Source organism: Poecilia mexicana, unplaced genomic scaffold (assembly GCF_051168715.1).
Source record: "Poecilia mexicana isolate PSO_F unplaced genomic scaffold, ASM5116871v1 scaffold_17, whole genome shotgun sequence".
In the NCBI taxonomy this organism is placed as follows: Eukaryota; Metazoa; Chordata; class Actinopteri; order Cyprinodontiformes; family Poeciliidae; genus Poecilia; species Poecilia mexicana.
Window position 1 is genome coordinate 30,177,046 of NW_028263386.1, and position 24,129 is coordinate 30,201,174.

The window sequence follows — 24,129 nt, forward strand, 5'->3', positions numbered from 1 at the left end:
TTTAAACATGCTTCATTACTCCAACCCAATTGGAGGAATAGAATAGAATAGAATAGAATAGAATAGAATAGAATAGAATAGAATAGAATAGCCTTTATTTTCACAGTGGGGAAACTCAGGTGAAAAAATATCTTCTCAAAACTCTGTTTTCTGTAATTGTAGTTTTGGATTTTTCTCATCTCTTCCACAGTCTAGTGAATTAATTTCTCAGCTTTTTTCAGTGTAATCAGTCATATTTACAATCATCTCCAGCACTCAGGAAAAATAAAATCCACATTAGAGAAAACTCAAACTTTTCTATGTTGATGATGGTTGGGATTCTATGGAGGACCAAAACTGACATAATTAAAAATAAAAGCAGAAATATATATTTTTTGTTTTTCCTTTTCTTTAAACATGTTTTCGTCAAATGAAAATATTTTCTTTTGCCTTTTCCTTACATTTGCATTTTCATAAAAAAAATTATATATTTTGCTTTTCCTTTTACTTACACGTGTTCTCATCAAGAAATGTATATATGTGTTGTTTTTCCTTTTCCTTGTACATACGTTTTGTGAAGACGTGTATATATTTCTTTTGTGTTTTCCTTAAACATGCTTTTTCATCCAAAAAAAGAAAATGACAAAGCAAAATTGCTTTGTCATTTCCTTTTTTTTACAGACAGAAAAGAAAATCAAGAAAGAAAAAAATAAAATAGAATGAAACAAACTTGAGAAATAAAAGGTAAAACAAATTATTTTGTCAAAGTGACGTGCAAATTTTATATTTTCTGTTCGAAAAGGAGCAGGTAAAAGATATAATATCTTATAATATCCTGCCCCTTTCATACTTATCAATTTATAATCAATTAACTGTCAGAACATCAAAAAGAGACAACTTGTTTCCACTTTACATGATATTTAAATATGTACAATTATTTAAACACTATTTATATCATCAATAGCATTTATGGACTATAAAACAGTCATCTTATATAACATATTTTGAAATAAGCTCCGTTTTAATCAGTTTTTTAAGCTGGCTTATATTTGTACTTTCTTTGAACTCATCATTCAATCCATTCCAGACATTTACTCCACACACCGATAAACAAAAACTCTTCCTGGTTGTTCTTATACGTTGTTTTTTAAAATATCCTTCACCTCTTAAATTATAACCCCCTCTCTGTCACAAAACATTTCCTGTGGAAGTTGCTGATTTCTCACCTTAAACATGAATTGTACAGTTTTAAATATTAGAAGGTCCTTGACCTTCTAATATTTATATTTCTATTATAATCAAATATAAATACTTGTTTATATTTGATTTAATAAATAACTGGTTTGTGTTCCCAATATCCCACTTTATGTAGTGTCCGGGTTGATTTTTTTTGTATGACGTATTACAGCTATAAATTTGTTTTGTATGTATTCCCCCAAACTTCCACACAATATGTTAAATGTGGTACAATGAGTGTGTTATAGAAAATAAACAAAGATTTGTAGTCCAGTACGGAACTAACTCCCCTCAGAACCGCAACAATTTTGGCTATTTTAGATTTTACTAGGCTGATCTGTGGTTTCCAGTTAAATTTATCATCTAATATGACACCCAAAAATGTTGCCGTGTACTTGCAAATCAACACTGTCAATAGTTATTTTAATTGGATTATTTTCCTGTTTTTTATTGTTTCTGAATATCATGAATTTGGTTTTATCTAAATTGTTGAATGTTTTCTCCAGTACAAAAAATATTTGTATCATATGCAAATATAATATAATTTATAAGGTTTGATACTTTGACTATGTCATTTATATACAAATTGAACAATTTAGGTCCCAACACTGATCCCTGCGGAACCCCACAAGTTATGTTTAATAAATCCGACTTCTGATCATCTAATTCTACAAATTGTTTCCTTTTTCCAATGTTGCTTCTAAGCCAGTTTAATGCCACCCATCTAATTCCATACCTTTCCAGTTTTTGTAGTTAGACGTCATGATTGATGGTATCAAAGGCTTTTGCAATACACCAATTGCAAATTTCCTTTCATCCATATTGTCTATAATTTCTTCTGTTAACGCTATCAGTGCCATTGAAGTTGATCGTTTTCTCTAAAGCCATATTGACAATCTGTCAGAATGTTTTGCTTTTCAATGAAATTATCTAACCTTTTACTTAGCACTTTTTCTAGTATTTTTGAAAATTGACAAAGAAGGGACACAGGTCTATAATTACTAAAAATATGCTAATCGCCATATTTGAATAGAGGAATAACCTTTGCAATTTTCATTGCATTTGGAAATGTTCCAGTTATGAATGACAAGTTGCAGATGTAAGTCAGTGGGTCTGCAATATCATCAGTTATCTTTTTTTATAAGTGACATGTTAATTTAATTCCAGTCCATTGATTTTTTATTGTTACATTGATTAACTATTTCCTTAATTTCAATTTTGTCTACAGGTTTCAGGTACATAGATGATGTATTTTATTTTATACAATTTTCCAGAGTATCCCCATCCTTTGTTCTTTTGTCATATTTTTTATTTTTTATTTTTTTATTAAAAGCCAGATTGCAAGCGTCTCTGTTGCTCTGAGTGTTTCACTGGCGGAGCAGATTTATTTCTAAAAGATAGGTTTATAGTTCATACATTTACAGCAGGGAGAGAGGACCAATCACATAGCTGGTGGCTCTGCATGTTGCCTCGCACGCTGTCGCTGCCTTATCTCTGAAGTTTACCTCATCACTGATTGCACGTGCCTCCTTTCACTCAAACTGGACACAGGCTGATCTGTATGAATATTTACATCAACCCCCTGTGAGGAATTGTTTCTTTGGAGAACTCTATATCAAGGTAAGAGTTTAAAACACACACCATTGGCTCTGGTTTCACAGCTCTATGTGAACCACAAGAACAACTTGCGGGTGTATAAATATTTTCATTTCTTGACGAAAACACATGCTTAAGGAAAAGGAAAAACAAACATACATTTCTGCTTTTATTTTTAATTATGTCAGTTTTGGTCTTCCATAGGATTCAGTCCTAAATTCAACATGACTTTGTCTTCACCACTCTTTGTTACAATTCACAGTAGTTCACAGAGCCTGCTTGTCCAAGTGCTAGTTAGTAAGTTTGTAACAGGATTTTTGAGGCTCTCAGCTATGAGTAATGCTTTGGGGAATATCAAATCAAATTTTATTTGTGTAGAACATTTCAACAACAAAGAATTTCAAAGAAGGGATGCAACAACTCTTTGAATGATTTGAAAATTTACCTGCCTCAAAGCTTCGTTAAATTATGTTTTATTATTTAGCGCACCATGTTCCAGCCGCATCATCATTTGTGTTGGGGAGCGCTCTAGGTTCCACCTAAGAGTTGTTGCTGTACTAGCAGCATAATGTCGAATTTTCTGGGTTTTTATCATTTTCGGGGGACAAATAACCATTCTTAAGTTGACTGGCATGACAGCCTTTCTCCTCCCGGAACTGCATGGTAACCATTTCAAAGCAAACGCTTTGAAATGGTGTATTTATTCAGATAAGCAGATAAATAGAACACTGCAGGTTTTTTCTGATTACTCGATTAATCTTAACAATAATAAATGGAATACTCGATTACTAGAGTATTCTTTTACAACAGCCCTATTTTAAAGTGCTTTACATCATAAAAATACAAAGTCATAGAACACATAGGCAACAATTGAAACATTACATTTTGTCAAGTGCCATCATTAAATATCAGATTGTTGATTATGTTTCAAAAGCATCTCTAAGCAGGTGAGTTTTCAGTATAAATTTAAAGGTACTCTGCATTTGGTAACACTTTATTTGAAGGGGGTTGAATAAGACTGACATGACAGTCATAAACATGACATAACACCTGTCATGAACATGAATAAGCCTTCATGAATATTTATGACTATTGTCATAAAGTGTCATTCGGTAAATTATGACACTTTTAATACAAAGTTGACATTATTCAAAATGTCTTTGTTATGACAACTTGACATTAACCAATAAATCATTACTGTTTAAACTTTACCTTTAATAACATAAAGTTACCTGATTTTTAAAGTGCAATCAGTAATACTTTTATAACAAATTTATATCAGTAATGATTTCTTGGTTGAGAGATTTAATATCTGGAAAACTGCTAAGTGTATGTGTTCATAGGATTTTGTCCCAAGCACCAAATGATATCCTGTTCACATATAAAACACCTGAAAAATGTTTTATTCAAATTGATTTTAAAGCAGAAAGACCTACTTGGTGTGACATCCATCAAACATCCCAGTGTTGATAAAGTAGGGACACACAATGGTGGTTTTGATCCCATCTTTCCCTGTTGCTAGAAGCTCCAAACCTACCGACTCAGCAAAACCTACAGCTGCAAACTTACTGGCACAATAGTCTGTAGGGAGAAGAATCAACACACACACAAAAGTCAACAAAAGTACAGTCTAGTTTCATCAAATATTTAAGGATGTGCTATTCATTGTATCAATGACTCAAAAACAGAAAGTGGTAAAGTTTATGATAAATACAAATGAATGATTTCTTTTATCAATGTATTCAGATCAAAGTCTCAATGCACATTTATGTGAAAAGAAGATACTGATCAACACCTTTCAACACCCTTTTATTAGCTGGTTCTGGTATTATTTTCACACGGTTTTTTGCATTTGTTTTGGGACTGACGCCAACATTTCACAACAAAACACATTTATCTCCGGGACACAGAAGTTATCTGATTGGTGAATGGTATGGTGGCTGGACATTCTCAAATTATTTGAAGACAGTTACTTTAGGGTATTTAAACTTCTTAATTTGAAGAAATTAATGAGAAAGCTTAGCAAACACTGTCACACATCGTTCTACCATATATTATCTTCCTCTCACCCTCCGTGGGTGGTCTCTCTTTCATCCTCTGAGCTCGGGTCCTCTACCAGAGGCCTGGGAGCTTCAGGTTCTCCTCCAGTATCTTGGCTGTGCCTAGAACTGCACATTTCTGGACTGAGATGTCTGATGTTGTTCCTGGGATCTGTTTGAGCCACTGCTCCAGTTTGGGGGTGACTGCCCCGAGGGCCCCGATGACCACAGGCACCACTGTGGTCTTCACCTTCCAGGCCTTCTCCAGTTCCTCTCTGAGGCCCTGGTATTTCTCCAGTTTCTCCTTTTTCCTGATGTTGTGGTCACTTGGTATTGCTACATCCACCACAACGGCTTTCCTTTGTTCTTTATCCACCACCACAATGTCCGGTTGGTTCTCCATTACCATCTTGTCTGTCTGGATCTGGAAGTCCCACAGGATCTTAGCTCGGTCATTCTCCACCACCTTTGGGGGTGTTCCCCACTTTGACCTCGGGGCTTCCAGTCCATATTCTGCACAGATGTTCCTGTACACTATGCCCGCCACTTGGTTATGTCGTTCCATGTACGCTTTCCCTGCCAGCATCTTGCACCCTGCTGTTATGTGCTGGACTGTCTCAGAGGCCTCCTTGCACAACCTACACCTTGGGTCTTGTCTGGTGTGGTAGATCTGAGCTTCTATTGCTCTGGTGTTTAGGGCCTGTTCCTGGGCGGCCAGGATGAGGGCCTCTTTGCTGTCCTTGAGTCCAGCTTTCTCCAGCCATTGGTAAGCTAATTATTCCGGCAGGGTATCTGATTACTGGCAAGGCATAGCTGTTTATTGCACGGATCTTGTTCTTGCCATTGAGCTGGCTTCTCAGGACTTGCCTTATTCGTTGGAGGTATTTGGCTGTGGCTCCTTTCCTTGTGACCTCATCGAGGTTGCCATTTTCTTGCTGTATTCCCAGGTACTTGTAGCTGTGCTCTATGTCTGCTATTGTTCCTTCTGGGAGTGAGACCCCTTCTGTGTGGACGACCTTCCCTCTCTTTGTAACCATCCGGCCACACTTCTCTAGTCCGAATGACATCCCAATGTCAGTGCTGTAGATCCTGGTGGTGTGGATCAGTGAGTCGATGTCTCGCTCGCTCTTGGCGTACAGCTTGATGTCATCCATGTAGAGGAGGTGACTGATTGTGGCCCCATTCTTAAATCATCAACAAGACTGGCTACGGATATATATATATATATATATATATATATATATATATATTTTTTTTTTTTTTTTTTTTTTTTTCTCAAAGCCCCAGTCAGTTTATGGTTCTGCTGGATGTTTTTTCCTGTTAAATTTTCCCGTTAAAGGGGAGTTTTTCTGTCCACTGTTGCCACATGAAAGCTCGGTATGAGGGATTGCTGTCAGTGTCAGTGACTTGAATCAAATGGTGGGTTTATTTAGGTATTCTCCCTGGAATGTACAGTTATGTTCACAATAATAGTATGTTTAAAAAGGTGAGCAAACCTCAAATAAATTGTATTTTAATGAACACATATGCAGTGGGGACACTGCACATTCTATTTCAAAGCAAGAAAATCGGAAAATGTAATTTTAATTTCACAGAAAGTCAGGAAATATAATGTTAAAAAAATAGAAACATTGACATGTTTCTTTACAAACTCAAAAATGTATAAACTAAGAAATGCTTAAAGATTCAACTTTCCTGAGAATCATAAGCTAATATTTAGTTGCATAACAACAGATTCTGGATAAATGCTTCACATCAGTACATGAAGTCAACCAACTTCTGGCACCAGCCAACAGGTATTGCAGCTTCAGGACAATTATAACATATTCCACAATTATTCAGCATTTCTTGGTTTTGCCTCATGAATAGCATTTTTATGTAAGCCTTTTCTATGGGATTAAGGTTCAAGGATTGTGCTGACCACATTACTTGAATTTTGTTTTTCTGGAAGCTCGATTTTGCTTGCTTGGTGGTGTGTTTGGGGTCATTGTCTTATTGAAACACTCATTTCAAGGGCATGTCCTTCAAGGGCAGAGTGACTTCCTCCAGTATTCTGGTGTTCTCAAACCTATCCATGATCCTTGATATGTGAAAAATAGGACACCATAGTACAAGAATCATCCCCATATCATGATGCTTGAACCACCATGCTTCACCGTCTTCACTGTGTACTGTGGCTTGAATTCAGTGTTTGCAGGACATTAGTCCACAAAATATTACACAATGTTTGTTTAGGCCAGACATTGTATTCTTTGGCAAGTTGTAGCTGCTCTACTGATCTGGCATGAATTATTCTAAAACACAATTGTACTTTGCTCAGATAAAAGGTTTATTATGAGGTGAATCACTGATAATCATTCATTATTTCATTATTGCTCACTATAATCTTTGACTTTCAATTTTTTGTATTTAATAGGCTTTTTTATTGATTTGTCCATCATCTTTTTCAAATAAGCAAAGTGGGTATATATGTGAACGTAGTGTGTTATTAAATCCAGATTCACCCAATTCATAGATTTTTGGTCATACATTTTATCAAAAAAGAACTCTACAGACAATTTTACCCCAAGTATTTCAGAGAAGGCATTGGCCAATGACAACTACTGTCCTTGGAAGAACAAAGGTACTTTGTACTTGCTGCTGGTCAAGTGCTCCCCTTCCTCTACCCCACCACCACAATCAACACCTATAGCATCAACACCTACATCAGGCACAATGTTATCTTTTAATACTTTGGACAGAACCTTGATTGAGTTTCTCAGTTTACAATATTTCATGTTTGATTTATTTTCTTCAAGCCAAAGTCAAGAAGTCAAATAAGAAGTCAGATCCCTGCTATGCAATCCCATTAACAAGGGAATACATACCAGGGAATATGGAGGGTGGATATGCTAGAATCAGTGTTGGAACAGATGATATTTGAGCAAGTTGGGTCTTTCTGACATGGCGGGCCTACAGTTGTGACAAAGAGCAAGTCTTGCATGCTTCCTGGTGCGCAAGCACATGTCAGATCCTACGACCAGCCCTGCTTTACCACGTCAATTGTATGGCCAAAGGAGGACACACCTGCTAATCCATTTACTCCAATGAGTCCAGCAGAGCTGGCAATGCTGACCAGATGGCCATGGTTATTGGCGATCATGGCAGGTAGAAAGGCCTTGTAGGTCTGAGAGAAGGAAAACAAATAAGAAAAAGTAAAATGCACAAATGTTTAGTAAAAAATTAATACATGACAAATGGGAAATTTACAAACTACAAAGTAAAAAATTATCAACCACATTTCACAAAACATTTTGTGTTAGATGATTGGACTAATCCTAAGATTAACAGAATTATCTTTTATAACATTCCACACAACCAACAGACAGACAGACATGTAATTTTCCTGTACTTCAAAATTTTATATCTTTCATTATATTTTTCACCTGTGGAGGTTGCTATTTTTATACTTGTGCAATGCATGCTGGGTTGATGATGTCATTTGGTCCAGCAGCACCTGTTTAGTGTCTGGTCTTTGGTCCGGAAGCTAACTTTACAAGAGTTATTTTTATCTTATTGCATTTGACTGGTGAAAATTCAGATAATGGCATCACTGTTGGCTGTAATTTCAAATAAAAAGCAAAAAATAAAAACAGAAACAGTGAGGTGAGTCTTCATCACCTCCCAAATGAAGAAAATAAAGAAGAAAGCAATGGGAAAGAGCTGATGGAAGAACATAACTTCATTTGAGTCATTTGTACAAGCAAAACTGATGAAGGATCTAACAGGTCGTTACCCTGCAGGCTATAACCAAATGCCGTACCGATAGTTTTTATCCACAACGCACCTAAACCCTGCTGCCGACTAGAGATCGAAAGATGCTGGGAGAAACATCAGAGACAGGCAGCGCTGGAAGCTCTTTTAAATGATAATGGAGATATTGCTACTGGTGCCACTATGAAATGTGAAACTACAGACCCGAGACCGGATGAAGACCAGACCCAAAAAAGGAGATACCGGACCAAAGACTGGAACAGATACAGAGCATGTGTACAAGAATAATTATGTTGTTTGTGCGAGGAATGCTCTGATCAGGGTTTCACTGCTGATTCAGATTCCAATCACCCATGAGGGCCGAGCTCTGCCGATCACTTGGATTGGACATTAATTTTTTGCTTTAGGTATAAATGATACTATGTGATCTACCAAAATGGAAAAATTATCTGGCAATAAATTCACATAATTTAGACATAAAACATGCAAAATACTTGCAGGCACAATATAGCAGCTATTCAGTCAAAAGTCAAGTGAAAAACCTGCAATCAGTAAAATAATATTTAACAGTAAGGCTCTCAGTACCATAAATTCTTCATGAGTCAAATAGCACTGCCTATATCAAATAGTGTCATGAAGAAGAGGCAACATTCATTCAAAGTCAAATGCAGGCTGCATTAAATATTTCTGTTTCTGACTGAGCTGAGTAATTCTGCAGAACACAGGGAGGAGGCAGAGTAGATCAATTCTTTTCCCCAGAGATTAACTGTCTTATGTTTGGACATAACAAAAGTTTTAATACACATGTAAAATATTTTTTCTTTGTTTGTTTTAGTTACATGGTGCAGCTTTAAAGCAGACGTTCGGTGTGAGAGTTCACTGCCAGGTGGAGGTTGAGCGGCGCTACGTCTGTGAAATGTTACTACCAGTTGCGAGTCCAACAGTGGGAGTAGAATCCAATATCTTACACTGCTGGTCATCTAGCTCGAAGACTGAAATTATATTTTTGGGTTATTTGCTTAGCTTTCTGACCATGATGCTAATATGAGTGAACTGCTTTACCTGCTGTCTGGCTGCTCCGGATGCGTTTTTGTTTTTCTGATATAACCATATTCCCTCAAGTGCTTGTTTTCTAAGTGTCATTAGATTCATTCTGTTGATGCATTTTGAAGTGCTTCACCCCAGCACTTGTTTGTAATTTTCCCTAATTACAAACATCTAAAAAATCAGCTTTTTCTTGAGGCACACATCCAAATTGTGTGTTGCAATTTTTCATTGCAACACACAACAGAGTTGAAATTCCACACTATTTGCTTAGGATTTGTTGCCTGACGCTTGCACAGAGTGAAGGAAAGAGGAGATCAGCTGCACACGCAGTGAGATACCAGTGATCATTTTCGGTGATTGGCAACAAGAGCCAGTGATTGGCAATCACATACTTTTTCACGAATGTCGGCCGGTTATGATTGGTGGCCGATCGATGGGTACACCTCTAGTTTGTGCAGTTTTAGTCAGGAAATGTGTTACGGTAGTGTTCCAGGTCACTTTGACCTGAAAAAGATGTTTGCATGATTCAATAAAGGTCATTTGGATCCAAATAATCAGAAGGGAGTTTATGTTTGGACAGATAAGGGAATAACTCAAAGTGCTGTAAGTAGTCACATGGGCTGTTTGAAACAGTTCAGCTGTGGACTGGAAGAATCCATAGACTAAGAAATGAGCCAAGAAAACTGCCTAAGTTGAAGGAAAGATTTCCATTAATCGAAACATCCAAATACACACCGATAGATAAGAAATCCTATAAAAGGTCCAGCAACCATTGAAAGTGGGTGATTTGGGGATATTTTGTATTTTTTGTGAGCTCTTCGGAGGTCTGTTGAAGCTGTTGAATTAGTAATGTGTATGCAGACTAAATAAATCTCCTCGTGGCTGCACCGATTGGAGTACAGAAGATTCGAGTCCCGCATGATTTTATTTTTCATTCTATCAGTTTGCCACTTTTTATTCCCCAACAAATGTCAACTATTTACTTGATCACACAATCCAACCAGCAGTACATGTCTTTCATTGTTTCATTTATGAAGTTGCAGGTGGCAGCAGCAGCAAACACCACCTTCTTCTGCCAACTCTTTCCTCCTCCTCCATTTGGTCCTCCTCATCTTCATTATCTCTTGTGATTTCTACATTCCCATCAATTTCAGCGCACTCTGGTTCAAATTGAAAAGGCCTAATGCCGTTACTCAATGCCGTTGTGGTTGGACAGAGCTAGTGTAGTTTTTACCTAGCAAACATAATTTACCCAGAATGCATTGCAGCGTCCATGTGACAATATTTTATTTAAATTTATAAAACCCAAAGAGTCTACAGCACTTTTTCTGCATTGTTTTTACATGTGAAATAAATATTTCTCAAATAAAGTTTATTGTTGCAACTAATCATGGATCCCTTTAATAATGTTGCAAATCAGTATTGACTAACCCAGAAGTGAGCCATAGTGTTGACCTCCATGGTCTTCTCAATCAGAGAGTCTGGAGCATCCATGAATTTCTTCCCTGTCACAATTCCGGCATTGTTCACCAAAATACTGACATCACCCACTTCTCTCTTAACCTGCAAGGAGAAAAGAAGTATTTCAAGAAAAAATACACTTGCTTGTATAAACTTAGTGGTCCCAGAACCTAAAGAATGACTGGTTCCAAGCAGGCTGGAATTTAGCACACATCCAAGCCACTTACAGGCATACACTCCATTTCAATTGTAGGGTTTTACCACCTGATCTTTTCAAAATTAAAACGTATTTAATTCCAAGTGTAAAAAAATCCCACAACATATTCTACAAAACTAAAAGTATTTATCAAATAAAGAATTAACAGCATTGCAGATTCACGTAGTGTTTAGGTTCTACTAATCAAGGAACCTGATTGGTTGATTATCAGGAGGCATGAACATTTCAATAAAACAGGAGTTTTGGCAGTTGGCATGCAAGCGTTTTAACACAATGCCATCATGGAAAGAAATCAGCAATGATCAGTAACTGTTACTGCCTCCAAACAGTCTAAACTCCACCATTCTACTTTACTGTGAGAAAGAATTTTCCCTTATTACAAACATCTAAGAAAGCAGCTTTTTCTTGAGGCAACTGAGGCCATTTTACCCCAAGGTCAGTCCATGTGTAAACACTACTCGGTTAAACATGTAAAAACTAAGACTTACCTGATCAGCCACTCTGTAAACTTCATTCTTGTTGCTGCAATCACAGACAAAGCAGTGGACTCTGCTGGCTCCACCATTTTTGGCCAATCTTGCAGTTTCTTTTATGCCCTCCTGGTTAATGTCCCACAGAACCAGCACAGTACCATGAGCCGCAAACTCCTGAGCCATCAGGCGACCAATTCCACTGCCGGCGCCTGTGATCAGAACAACCTCCCCAGCTATGTTCTTTTTCTTCCTGGGAACTAAGAGGTGAATGAAAGATTCTATGTTGTACCATAAAGAGAGAAAGAGGACTTGGATTGATTCCAGAAAGAAATTCATGATGAGTCTGTAGAAAAAAAAAGAAGAAAAGAAAACATATTAAAAATAAGCACAATAAGTTATTGATTTGATTTCTTATGTGGCAATATTTTGTTACAATTATATTCAGTTTTATCCATGTGCTTCTTATTTGTTACATAGATGTTCATTACCTGGCCTTACCTGTTCACTATTTTTCAGATGATCTCACAAAGCACTCCGTTAAAGTGTTTTGGTCACCTTAGTTGGTTGTTGTTAAGCACTATATAAATCAATTTTGTGAATCTGGATGTAAAACCCAGAATGGACTGAATTAGACTTTTACTTCTCTTGTCACACTACCTACTCAAAGCACTTTACAAAAGAGCCATATTCACCAAGCTGCACTCATGAAAGTACACGCATTCTTACACCAATACGCAGATGTGGGCAATTTGGGATTAAGTGCCTGGCCTTAGGGGAACACGAAACTGTGGCAGGAGGATGCTAGAATCAAACCCACAATGTTTGGATTGCAAGACAACTACAGTACCAAATTTTTCAGATTAAAAGAACCTTTAATCTGAAAATAACCTTTAAAGCAGCTAGTAAACATCCTTTTCATTAAGCCCACATTTCTGTTTTTAAAATTGTTTATTGATCTGATCTAATATTCTAATTTTAAATGTACGTCAGAAATCATTAGCAGAAGTAAAGGTTTTCTAACAACCATCTGTGTGTTCCTGAAATTAATATAATATTCTAGTTTATTGAATGGGTCTGCCCTCCATTCATTGAACTCGTCCCCAGAATAAAAGTGAAAAGCAATGAGATTTGCTTAGTCTCTATGCTAACTCGTAACATAACATGCCTTTTGTAGAAGAGGATTGCTCAGCTCATCATGTTGACCTGCAGCAATATTTGGCCAGCTGTTTATTACAATTCTGCAGTAGAAAGGCAACATGGAAGTGTGATTTTCCTACAATACCATGAATTCCAACAACCATAAAACAAATGACTGATATGCAACAGTGTGTCAGAGTTAAATTTACAAATGGAATGAATCAACAAGTTCTCCTCTGTGCTTCTCTTCTTAGTGCTCACAAAGCAGACTTTACTTCATCTAAGCCACCTTGGCTCTGACTCCCCAGAGAATCCACCACTCTGCATTTCAGAGGTCTGAGACTGGGTTCCAGGAAGTAGCTTTACATCTGTCTTCTTCCCCCAGAATGGGTCTGGCCCCCCAACACTACAAAACAGAACAGTACCTGTCCGGATCACTAAAAGAAAATTTACAAATAAGAGAAATAAAAAATCCATATATATATATATGTATATATATATATATTTCAGAGTGAGCTGAAACAAGGCTTCAATCCAAGGCCTGCATGAATGTCACGATTTACTTGCTCCACAACACATATTGGACCACCGTCGACATCGGCAGTCTGCTCTCCCTAGCTGAAGTTCCCCCTCAGCCAAAGACAGCTGTTGGTGCTTCAGGAAACAAACCCAGATCAACTGGTGACAGTAACAATAAAAATATGTGAAATATCATTAGAGAAATCATCTATGTTTTAATAGTCTGTTTGTGTGAACATATTGACTCAATTTTGAGAAGAAAACATAAAGATGTTTCCCATTGCTGCTTTCCATTGGTGTGAAATTAAAGGAACGGTGTTTGGCAAATATAAAATACAACTGTTTTTCAACTCTGTTCTCCGTTCGTTTTCTTATGATCGTTTGAGGATACTTTAAAATCAATCCATTTTGGTGGCGTCCATTATTATTTCCATTAACAGAGCGCTAGTTGCTCTAGTAGAACAGCCATGAAAACCACTCTGGGTATTTCAAGCCCTGTGATCCCGAAACTTGCCACACTCCTGGAAAATCTGCAGTTCAAAACACTTTTCTTTTTCAAAGTTTCTTTTTTTTTTTATAAACAGAATTCATCTTCTGGCTCCTGTCACAGTGCTTCATGTTGAAAGTGTGATTGCTGCTAGCAGCTCTCAGTCTGAATCAGGTGACATGCAGTGAGTGCACAGGTAAAGACATTCTAATACTTTTTGCATGAATACACGGATTGCCTGAGGGTTTTAAAGATTTAATGTAAAGACACCAAAAAAGGCATTTCTTCTTGAGTTTTGTCAGAAAACATAGATCCATACACACAAAACATACTTCTGGAGCTGGTTGGGGATCACATGTCTAAAGCTGCACTATGTAACTTTTATAAAGAATGATTTTTTTTTTTTACTTATTTGTTAAAACTCACTATTTTGTGAAACCATATTATGAGAAAGATAATCTGCGAAAAGATCAATTTCCTCCACCTTCTCCCTATGCTACTATTGCCTTCTGATGAAATGTTGAAATGCACGCTCCAAATACAACTAATCAGAGCCAGGTGGAGGCACTTAATGCTGTCAATCAATGCTGCTCAATGTGCAAAAGGCAGAGAAAGAACTTACCGTTACAGGAAAATCATTTATCCGCTGACATCGGTGGCTATGCTAACCGGCTATGCAATCATAACAGGATCTGCTAGCTGCACCCTAACAGAGAGAAAGGGGCAGGGGTAATTAGCAGAACTGCAGAGGGTAATTGACAGTACTAAAATCCTCCTCCCGACTCTGACTGTTTGTGGGAGCACTGAAAAAAGTCAGAGACCTTGTTTCACAGATTTTCTTTTCACAGATTATCTGTGAAAAAACGACATGGTGACAGTTTCAACAAATATCCATTGATTTACTTCCGCCTATCAACGTCAGGTAATAGGGGAGGGGTGGGGCGAGGGGAGTAGCAGTCTGCTACTCCCTCTGGGAGATGGGTTGGCTACTCAGCCAACCCATCTCCCAGAGACTGGCCCCTACCAGGGGCATGAAGCCCCTGACAGCATAGCTCCTGGGATCATTGGGACACTCAATAATAATTTAATAACAAAAAAATTATATCAAATATAATTTTTATCGACCGCGACAGCTCATTGGTTGATTTTATTGACAGACTTTAGGCTTATCCAATGAAACCCCTCAGTCCTCCTTGGCCCGCCCCTACCCACTAAGATTATAAATAGTGCTATTTCAGCTAATTGGAGTCCGAGAAAAGTGAGCGGATACGAGACGAGGCAGGTCAGAAAAACTACAACAAAACAAATAGAAAACAGCTACTGATACCATTTTAAAATGTTTTAATATGACTAGATACATCGTCAATAAATACTATCTGGGGGAGTTGTAGCCAAAATGTGGAAATGTTCAACATATGATTGCAAGAATGTTTGGGTTGTGTAGTTAAAGTTTGCTGTTAATAATTACTTCAAATGAACTTTTTAAACTACACCTCTGTTAAGGTGTCCATGGTTTATGTTAAATTAGTCTGTATACATACATATGTATGGTAAACTTATTGTCAGTAAATCGGTTTTCATAGAGTTAAGAATAAATCATACATTTTATATAATTTGCTTGTACTGGTGGGATTTGTAATCGAAAGAAAAAAAAACAGTGGCTGGTGAAAAAACATTTCTCTACCAGTCACTGTGGCTGGTAGAGAATTTTTTTTTATTTCCACCACTGGATATTACCAGAATGCAGACCTAATAACACAAGAATAACATACTTTAGGAGGGGGGGGAAAGGCAACAATTTATGATGATTCCTCCAAGGAAATTGTGATAAAAATAAAGTAAAATAAAGAATGCTGGCCATCTTGTTAAGTTACACTTTGGCATTTAATCTTTTAACACATCAGCATCAAACTATAAGCAATAGCAAAAATTTCAAACTATTGTCCATTATGAAGAAAGAGCTACACAAACTTGTGTAGCTTTGATAGCTAATAACTCAATCAAAGCTTATCTGTCATAAAAAATGACTTTTTTCTTGGAATTTTATGTCTTTCTTCTGGAAAGTCACATGTTTATCCTGCTGATATGATGATACTGTCATAATATGATTTTATTGTCATAGCTTAAAATAAAAATCTGTCAGTATAGATCTAATACACAGAATTGATGGAAAATTTTTTAAAAATTAGTTTCATTCTCTAGTTTAGAAAAAAGTTATTTTTAATTTTTGTAAAAATTATAAGGAAAAAACTCCTAAAACCATTTTCATTATATCATTTTAAAGCTTTTTATGAAACAATATTTTATTTCTGACTGTGAATGTAACTTTGTGTGACTTTTTGTCAGACAAAGTTTAAAAACAATATTGAAATAAAATGTTTCTAACATAAACAGAAAGTAATTTGACCTCCTGATCTCCTACTACCACACCCAGGGTGGTACCAGTGGATGTGATGTGTTCTCCAGTTTCATTTTGTACTGGCCTTCTAGAACAAACTCTCACCAAGGGCAGGTTTGCATTCTGCCAGGCATCCATACTCCTCATACAGTCTCAAAGAAGCTGCACTTCCTGTTTCTGCCTAAAGACCATCTCACACTGCCATTTCAAAAATGTGAAGGACCTAAATACTTGACACTTTGCAAGTTCCAAATCACAACATCAAGTTTTAGGTGTTATTAGTGTTAGATGCTGAATAGAGAGAGAAAGAAATGAGAAAGTTTTACAGCAAGATGTCTACAAAACACTTATGAACTTAGCATTTTAAACATTATTTAAGGCTGTTCTAACCGTTGTGCGTGCGAGGACTGAGGCAAACGTAGAGAACTGTGGCAAATGATAAAAGTTTTACGTGTGTGGGGTCGGTTGGTATGGACCCCATTTCTAAACACAAGGGCTAAGTAGTGCAATACACCATCTCCACCAGTGAGAGGCAGCAGTGCAGGAACAGGTGTGCAGTGTGTTGGTGAAGAAGAAATCTTCCATATTGTGGGGCAAACCTAACACAAGTTAGAACCATAGACATAATATAAGCATAGACGCCTCATGGACCGCTCTCGCCTATTGTAGCTGACGAGATTTAGGGCGGCCATCTTGGAGCGGTACTCCACTCCACTCAGCGTTATGTGTTTAGCAGCTCAATGACGTATCAGCGCATTTAATCGATCATAACACACTTTTTTGTTACTGTAAACCATATTCAAACATCTATCAAAGCAACATTTATAAACAATTGTATTTTTTAAGTATGTTTTTAATACATAGTTTATCATATTTAAATATGCTTAGTGGCTATAACAATAGAATAGGAATGGAATATTGTGATATCGATGTATGAAGAGCATATTACAAAGCACACAGCCGTTCATAATTTATTTAATAAATTATTTAGTAATATCAATATATATTTATATAACTATACAAACACTAATAAATACAGATTAATAATGGCACAAATAAATATATATATATGTTTATGTTTTTCAGCCGACGAGTCCAAAATCCGATGAGAGGTTCATCCGTGCTGCAGTGAGTCCGTCTCTCTTTATAGATATCTCCCTCATCCTCCCTTGCTTTAAGTTAATGTTAGCTAAAGTTATTAAACTCCATTACTGTAACGTTAGCCCTTAATATTAAATATATTTTAAAGACAGGCAAATTAGTTTTTTCCCCTCTAATTTTAATCTAGCAAATTAAAAGCTAATATATTAGTCAAAGTTATCCTTCATGTGCATTATTTAGCGACTTGGTTGATGTGACACAGTGCTTGTGTTCTTTGCTTTGGAAACTTTAGCCACATGAAGACCCAGGCTAACCTAAGGACACATGGTGGGAGGGACAAAGTTGGCTAATGAAGACATGAAGACACGAGTGTGGAGGATGATAATAAGGACCAGCCACCAGAGAAAGAAGTTCCTATTTTACCAAAGAGAAAGAAGCAGATGAAATATTCCCCAAGAAAATTAGGTAAGTCGTTTTTGTGTTAATATTTTCACATTGTGAATATTCACACCTTGTGTGGGTGGGATGGGCCAGGTAAGTGCGGAAGGGGGAGCAGGAATCAACATTCACCAGTTGAGTTAATGAGTCACGTTTTAAACAACTAAAAACTGGTGTTAAATCTATTTATTTATTAATAAGCTTCTTGCAAACAACCATAAGTTAGAGTATCTGGTTAGAAATAATTTAGAATGCTCATTAAGTAAAAAATTACACTCATGTGCCTAAAACTATACATTAAATCAGGGGTCCCCAAACTACGGCCCGCCTCCACATTTGGTCCGGTCCCCTGAACAATACCAGAGAGCATTCAGATTTTTTTTCTTAAATCGTATTTTCCGGTTTATATGTGGATTTTTCTTCAACCACCAGGGGGCTCTTTAGCAGGAAGTGTGTCCTGTAAACTGTGGGTGTTTTGTTTTGCATGGCGCATTGCTGCCATCTGTTGGACTTTTAGGGAACTGCTTGACTTTTATGTTATTTAATCAGTACGGTTGTTTGCTAGCGGTAGAGCAGATGAACACGTGTCTGTTATGAACGCCGCATTCCAGGTCAAGTTCTTCGAAGCAATGCCTGTAAGTAGCAGCTTATACTTCAAAACGAGCCTTTATGTTAACATAAGATAAAAGAAGTAACTTGTTTATTGAATTAGTTTTGGAAATTACGGAGTTTTCTGGTGCAAAAAACTGATTGAAAAATCGATTTATTTACTGCATGTTTATGTCTGTTAAGGCTCAGATGGAACGGCACTGAAAGCAGCCCTTTAAACCATTCAGACACGAACACAACAGAGACACAATCAGATGACTTATTACCCCGCGATAATAACTCAATAGTCCATGGAAAAACCTTATAAGCTTGTATTAAAGCAGAAAGTACGGCGGCCACCGTAAAAAAGGCTTACAGTATCAATTATGCCGCATGAACTGATCAGTAGATTATTGCGAGGGAACGCAAAACCTTTTGCGAGGGAACGCAAAAGTTTTGCGAGGGAACGCAAAAGAAAAAAAAATTCCCCATGTCCCCTGGGGGGCTCCGTAGGAAATACCTGCGGGCGATTTCATTGTGTGCTACGTCATTGCCAACTAGCAGGCTGCTAAGATTTCTCAGGTCGTTACGTAGCATTGCAGCTCATAGCATTCTGAGGTAGTTGTTGTATCAGTTGTACTTCTAATGTATGTATCTGAATGTAAAACACTTCTGTAAGCTGCTCTGAGCTCATCCTGAGTTGTTTGTGTTTTGACAGTTTCACTCCATTCTACATGGAAATAAAGGAAGAACTAATTAATCCTGACTCGTGTGAAAGGAGTTTGGCTGACGGTTAGTTTTGGTACAAGACACCATAGCGAGACCATTACAAAGTGAATCATTGGAAGTCAAAACTGGAAATAAAAGAAGAAAGCGCCCATTAAAACGGAATTAGGTTTTAATAGGGAATTGAAATTTGAAAATGTTGTTGATCAGTTAAATTGCATTGAGGGGAAATGCTATTTAACAGTTTTTTAAATGATACTGGGATCATTATGAGAATTTGAGGTATCGATATTAGGATCCAGTAGATGGCAGTAGTGCAACAGTAATGGATGCAAGCTGCCGTTGAAATCTAAAGACGAAGAAGCAGAAGAAGAAGACGCCCATTTTCATTTAGCACATGCTAGTAGCAGACACGAAGGATCAGCACTTTTATTGTTACAGTTACCGTTCATAAACTACTGTAATCAGTTCAGTTAAATCTAAACTTGGCAACTTTTTCTTTTTCAACCGTAATAAATGTGATATTCAATTGACCTGTTATGACTCAGATTTTGGGTGTCTGCCCCCCTCTGCTGCATCACTGTGGAAAACCTGGAGCGGCAGAGATATCTGAGGCTTATATGTGTATGTTTACTGGTTTAAAAAAAAAACTTTGGGTTTGTGGTTTATAGTCCGGTGCGGCTCATAGTTAGGAAAATACGGACAATAATCCTTCCTGGATTCTTTCTGTGAAGAACCCAGAGAGGGTTATTTGATGGTGCGTTCTGGAAAACAATACATTTTTACATTTAGGCACTCCTGCAATCGTCACACTTTTTCTGTTACAAACTGACTCCGGCCCCCCCACCAGAGAAGGGAAAAGTTATGTGGCCCTCACAGGAAAGAGTTTGGGGACCCCTGCATTAAATGATGCATTCTGAATAACAACAGTGGCAGTCTGTCTGAACTTCTGCCAGACAAATATTTGATCAGAATAATTTTCTTCAGCTCCATTTATTATGCTACTTGTGCTAAGAAATAATTGTATTGCACTTTATAACAACCAGTCATGTTAACTAGGCATTTGTCTGCCAGTCTACCATTCTGACAGTGTGCAGCAAGGGACATTTTTGAAATGGTATTTAAATAAATGACATTGTTTTTTGTTTTTGTTCTTTTTTTAAGTGACCACAATGAATTGAGTCATCACTGACTATGAGAATGTCCAGAAGAGATTCACCAAGTTTGAATTCATGAAAAGGCTTTCACCATGATTAATTATTGCAAGAACAGCTGTAATTTCTGAGCATTTCTGGACACCTTCAAAGAGCTGCTTCCAGGAAATGAAGACAAGAAGAAGATCTCCTGTTTTCAGAGCATTACAGGAAGACTATTACGAAGGAGATGGCTGACATAATCAAAGCAAAAAATGTTACTGTTGAAAGAACCTATTTTCTTAAGTTAAAGAATAAGTAATTCTGTTTTAGTTTTTCAATCAGCATTTCAGAGTAACAATATACTGACCAGACGTTAAACCCTCTGTTATCTTAGAACAAGTTATCTTTTGTTTTATTCCAATGTACAAAGGGTTTGTTCTACAGTTATGATGGTAGTTATAAGTAGTCCAGTGTGTTTCACTTCATTTGAGGTAAGACTTAATATCAATAACTCTGTTAATATAGCACTTGACACTGTAATGACAATTAATGACATCTTCATAACTGTTGCTATTTCTTCCACTTTAGTTGATGTAAAAGAAATTGTTAATGAGTCTGTTATTGAATCATTTGACAGTGTAATAAAGCTTAGTGAAATCTTTATTGCTTGTCCTGCTTGTTTTGCTTCATTTCAGGGAGTGGAAATATTAATCATTGTTTTGTTAAATCTTTTGCTAGTGTAATAATTAAATCATTATGACTACTATTATGACAAATTTATGTCAGATCATGATTTCTTGGTTAATGACAAGTTGTCATAACGAAGACATTTTCAATAATGTCAACTTTGTATTAAAAGTGTCATTATTTACCGAATGACATTTTATGACAACAGTCATAAATATTCATGAAGACTTACTCATTTTCATATGTTATGTCATGTTTATGACAGTGTCATGACAGTCTTATTCACCTCCCCGCCCTCCTTCAAACAAAGTGTGTTACCATAAAAGGTACTCGTAGCTCGCCTTATCAAGTACAGAGGACACCAAGCTAGGCCTGTCGTAAAAAACAATAACTCAATTAATCGCACGTAAATGAAAATTATCAACCTCACTTTAATTTAACGGCTTTATCATTTCTTTCTGCCTTTTTCTCTTTCTATTGATGACACTGGATGAGGGTGTTTGGGGAGGCCCAAACTAATTTTTTGTCAGGGGGGCCCAAGATTTCTGGCGTGTTTCCCCTGGTGTGTTTTCTGATGGAGTCCATCAATAAACACATTCTGCTTCATTCTGAATAATGAAAATGTCTGACATCATGTCCACTTTCAGAGCCTTCCTTCACTGGAGCCAGACATGTTGCTGAAATCAAGCAGCAGATCTGTGGTGCTTGAAATGATACACAAAGTCAGCTGTTCACTAAGTGTACTACCCTGTGGGTCAACATGCATGAGACTCATATCCTGCTGGTAAGTTTTAAAAGCAGATGAAAGATCCATTGAACCACTGAAGGAAAAATGGCCACTCAGAGTGATGAAAGTGTGTTGTGATGTTATCACAGTGATATCCAGACATGATAACTTTGACAGTGTTATCATGGAGAGTGAAATATAGCACAGGCCCAACTCCAACTCAGCAGACTGAGTCAGCAGCTCTCAGACTTTGGTCAGGTCATACAGACACAGGGGATGGGCTTCCAGCTAGAACTTCTACAGTAGTAGTTGTAATGACTTTAGAAAGACACATTTAAATACAGGTACATAAGTGATTTAGATTGGTTCAAATACAGGTGGAATGCTACTGAAGAATTGTGGATTTTAATAAATATTTAATATTAAACGCGCTTAGAAAAGTGGTAATAAAAAAAAACAAAACCAAACAAAAACATTTAGTCTGATTTCCACCATTGGGTTGTCCGGTTGTTTTCTAAGTGGGGCTGTCTGAACATCAGTATTCTTGGTTCCTGGTTGCTTCTATAACTTCCGAACAAAGGAACAAATACAGTAAACAGAACCGCACAACGCCGCGTTGGGAGTCTTTCAGTTGCTATGAATAATTAGTTGATTTAAATAAATGGATTTCTGGCAAGAGTTCAACTTGATCCTGCAGCTGGAATAAATCAATGACGGAACTTACCTTCGGAACTGAGAGAGTTCAACAAATCCTGCTGTCAGTTCCTCAAATGCAAATAATAGATCAGCTAGATACTCGACCTTTACTCTCTACATGTTCTAAGATTATTAAACGGACTCTGATCTCATAAAAGCCTGGCTGATGAAATAAGCAGGATTTTACATACCGCGGTGCAGCAGCAGGTCCACTTGGTTCAGTTCTGGGTTCTGTCACGGTACAAGCCAGGCGTTTTCTGCAGCCTCGGGCGTAAAAACAATAACTGTCACCACTTCAGCTAAACTAGAGAGGAGGGGCCGGATGCACGCAAAGCATGGTGGTACATTGAGTTCAGAAAGAGTCTATCTTTCTTTTGTTTTTCCTCTCTTTCGTTCTTTGCGTCTTTCCTTTTTCTTTCCCTCTTTCTTTCCTTCTAAATCACAATTGTGAAATATGATTGCTGAGATTTTCTGTAAAATAAGACTCAAGATACTTTTACTCTCATATGACTGTGAGTCTCATATGACAAGTTTTTTTAAGTGACAGAAATAGTCTTTCACAATATTAAGTAGTACAAAAACAGCAAACCAAAATATGGTAAAATGTGATCAGAAAACAAGATTTGCTGCATTAGAAGTTTATAGGATTGTTTTGGAATACTTTCAAGACAGGGTCCAGTTTTTATACAAGAGGAGGAAAGTAGTGTGCTCAACTACCATGCAAAATGAGAACTATCTTTTTGACAATAGAGCTGACAAAGTTGGTGCCACTGTAATTCAAAACAAAGATGCTCATAGAGTGGAGATTTTGAGATAGCTATAGACCATTGAGTTACAATCCTACATTGGCTTTTGCACAAGAAATAAAGAGTTTCCTAGATAAAGTTATTGAGGATAGCCATGTCACAAAAAATAAATTTTCTTTAGCAACAACACCGTGTGAGGCCTGTTTTTGACACATTATCTGAAATACACAAATCTTAGGTAGAACCTGTTCCTGGTCGTCCCATAGTGGCAGGTAATCATTCTATAACAGAACTTCTTACTAAGTACATCAACTCCCATATTGTACAGCTGCTTCTTTTTTATGTTAAAGATACATTTCTATCGTCATACTTTCTGAAACTGATGTACTCTGCATTATGGATATTGTCAACTTATACACAACATCCCCCAAAAAGAGGGTTAAGAAGCACTGGTATATAATCTGAACAAGAAAGAAACTGCTATACTCTCCACAGGCTTCCTGATAAATTTGACCAAATTACAAGAACAAGAACTATTTTTGATACAAAAATTCCATCTTCAAAGCCTACCCTTAAATTTTTATAACATTGCAGCACAGAATCAGTTTCCTTTCTAGATGCAGTTCTTAGTAAATCAGATAAACTTAAGACTGCTGTCTTATACGTTTATATTACAGTAGTTATCAATCTAGTCTTAAGAAGTGTCTTCGTTTCAGTCAGCTTCTGAAAGTCAGAGGGTTTTATAGCACAAAGGAAGCTTTTGACATGCAAGCTAAAGAGCTATGTGATGAGGAAGTTAAAAGTCTGAACAGAGATGTAGTTTTAGCCACTATCTAGTGATCCTATCACAGGGTCACTTTAAGACAGGGGTCCCCAAACTACGGCCCGCGGGCCGGATCCGGCCTGCCTCCACATTTGGTCCGGTCCCCTGAACAATACCAG

General features: G+C 37.1%; 1 protein-coding gene across 2 annotated transcripts in view; it reads right to left on the bottom strand.

The window, feature by feature from the left end:
• Positions 1-22,747, bottom strand: part of LOC106904602 (epidermal retinol dehydrogenase 2-like) — a 40,859-nt gene extending 18,112 nt beyond the window's left edge. Inside the window, exons 1-6 of one of the 2 annotated variants that reach the window (XM_088015074.1) lie at positions 22,633-22,738; positions 14,567-14,650; positions 11,817-12,144; positions 11,082-11,213; positions 7,917-8,016; positions 4,248-4,392 (exon numbers count right to left, since the gene is read on the bottom strand). In XM_088015074.1, the coding sequence (XP_087871200.1) occupies positions 4,248-4,392; positions 7,917-8,016; positions 11,082-11,213; positions 11,817-12,137 (698 nt within the window). In that variant the 5' untranslated portion in view covers positions 12,138-12,144; positions 14,567-14,650; positions 22,633-22,738. Of the gene's footprint in view, positions 1-4,247; positions 4,393-7,916; positions 8,017-11,081; positions 11,214-11,816; positions 12,145-14,566; positions 14,651-22,632 lie in introns of both variants that reach the window. The other variant, XM_088015073.1, reaches the window with a different exon arrangement.
• Between the last annotated feature and the right edge of the window lie 1,382 nt (positions 22,748-24,129).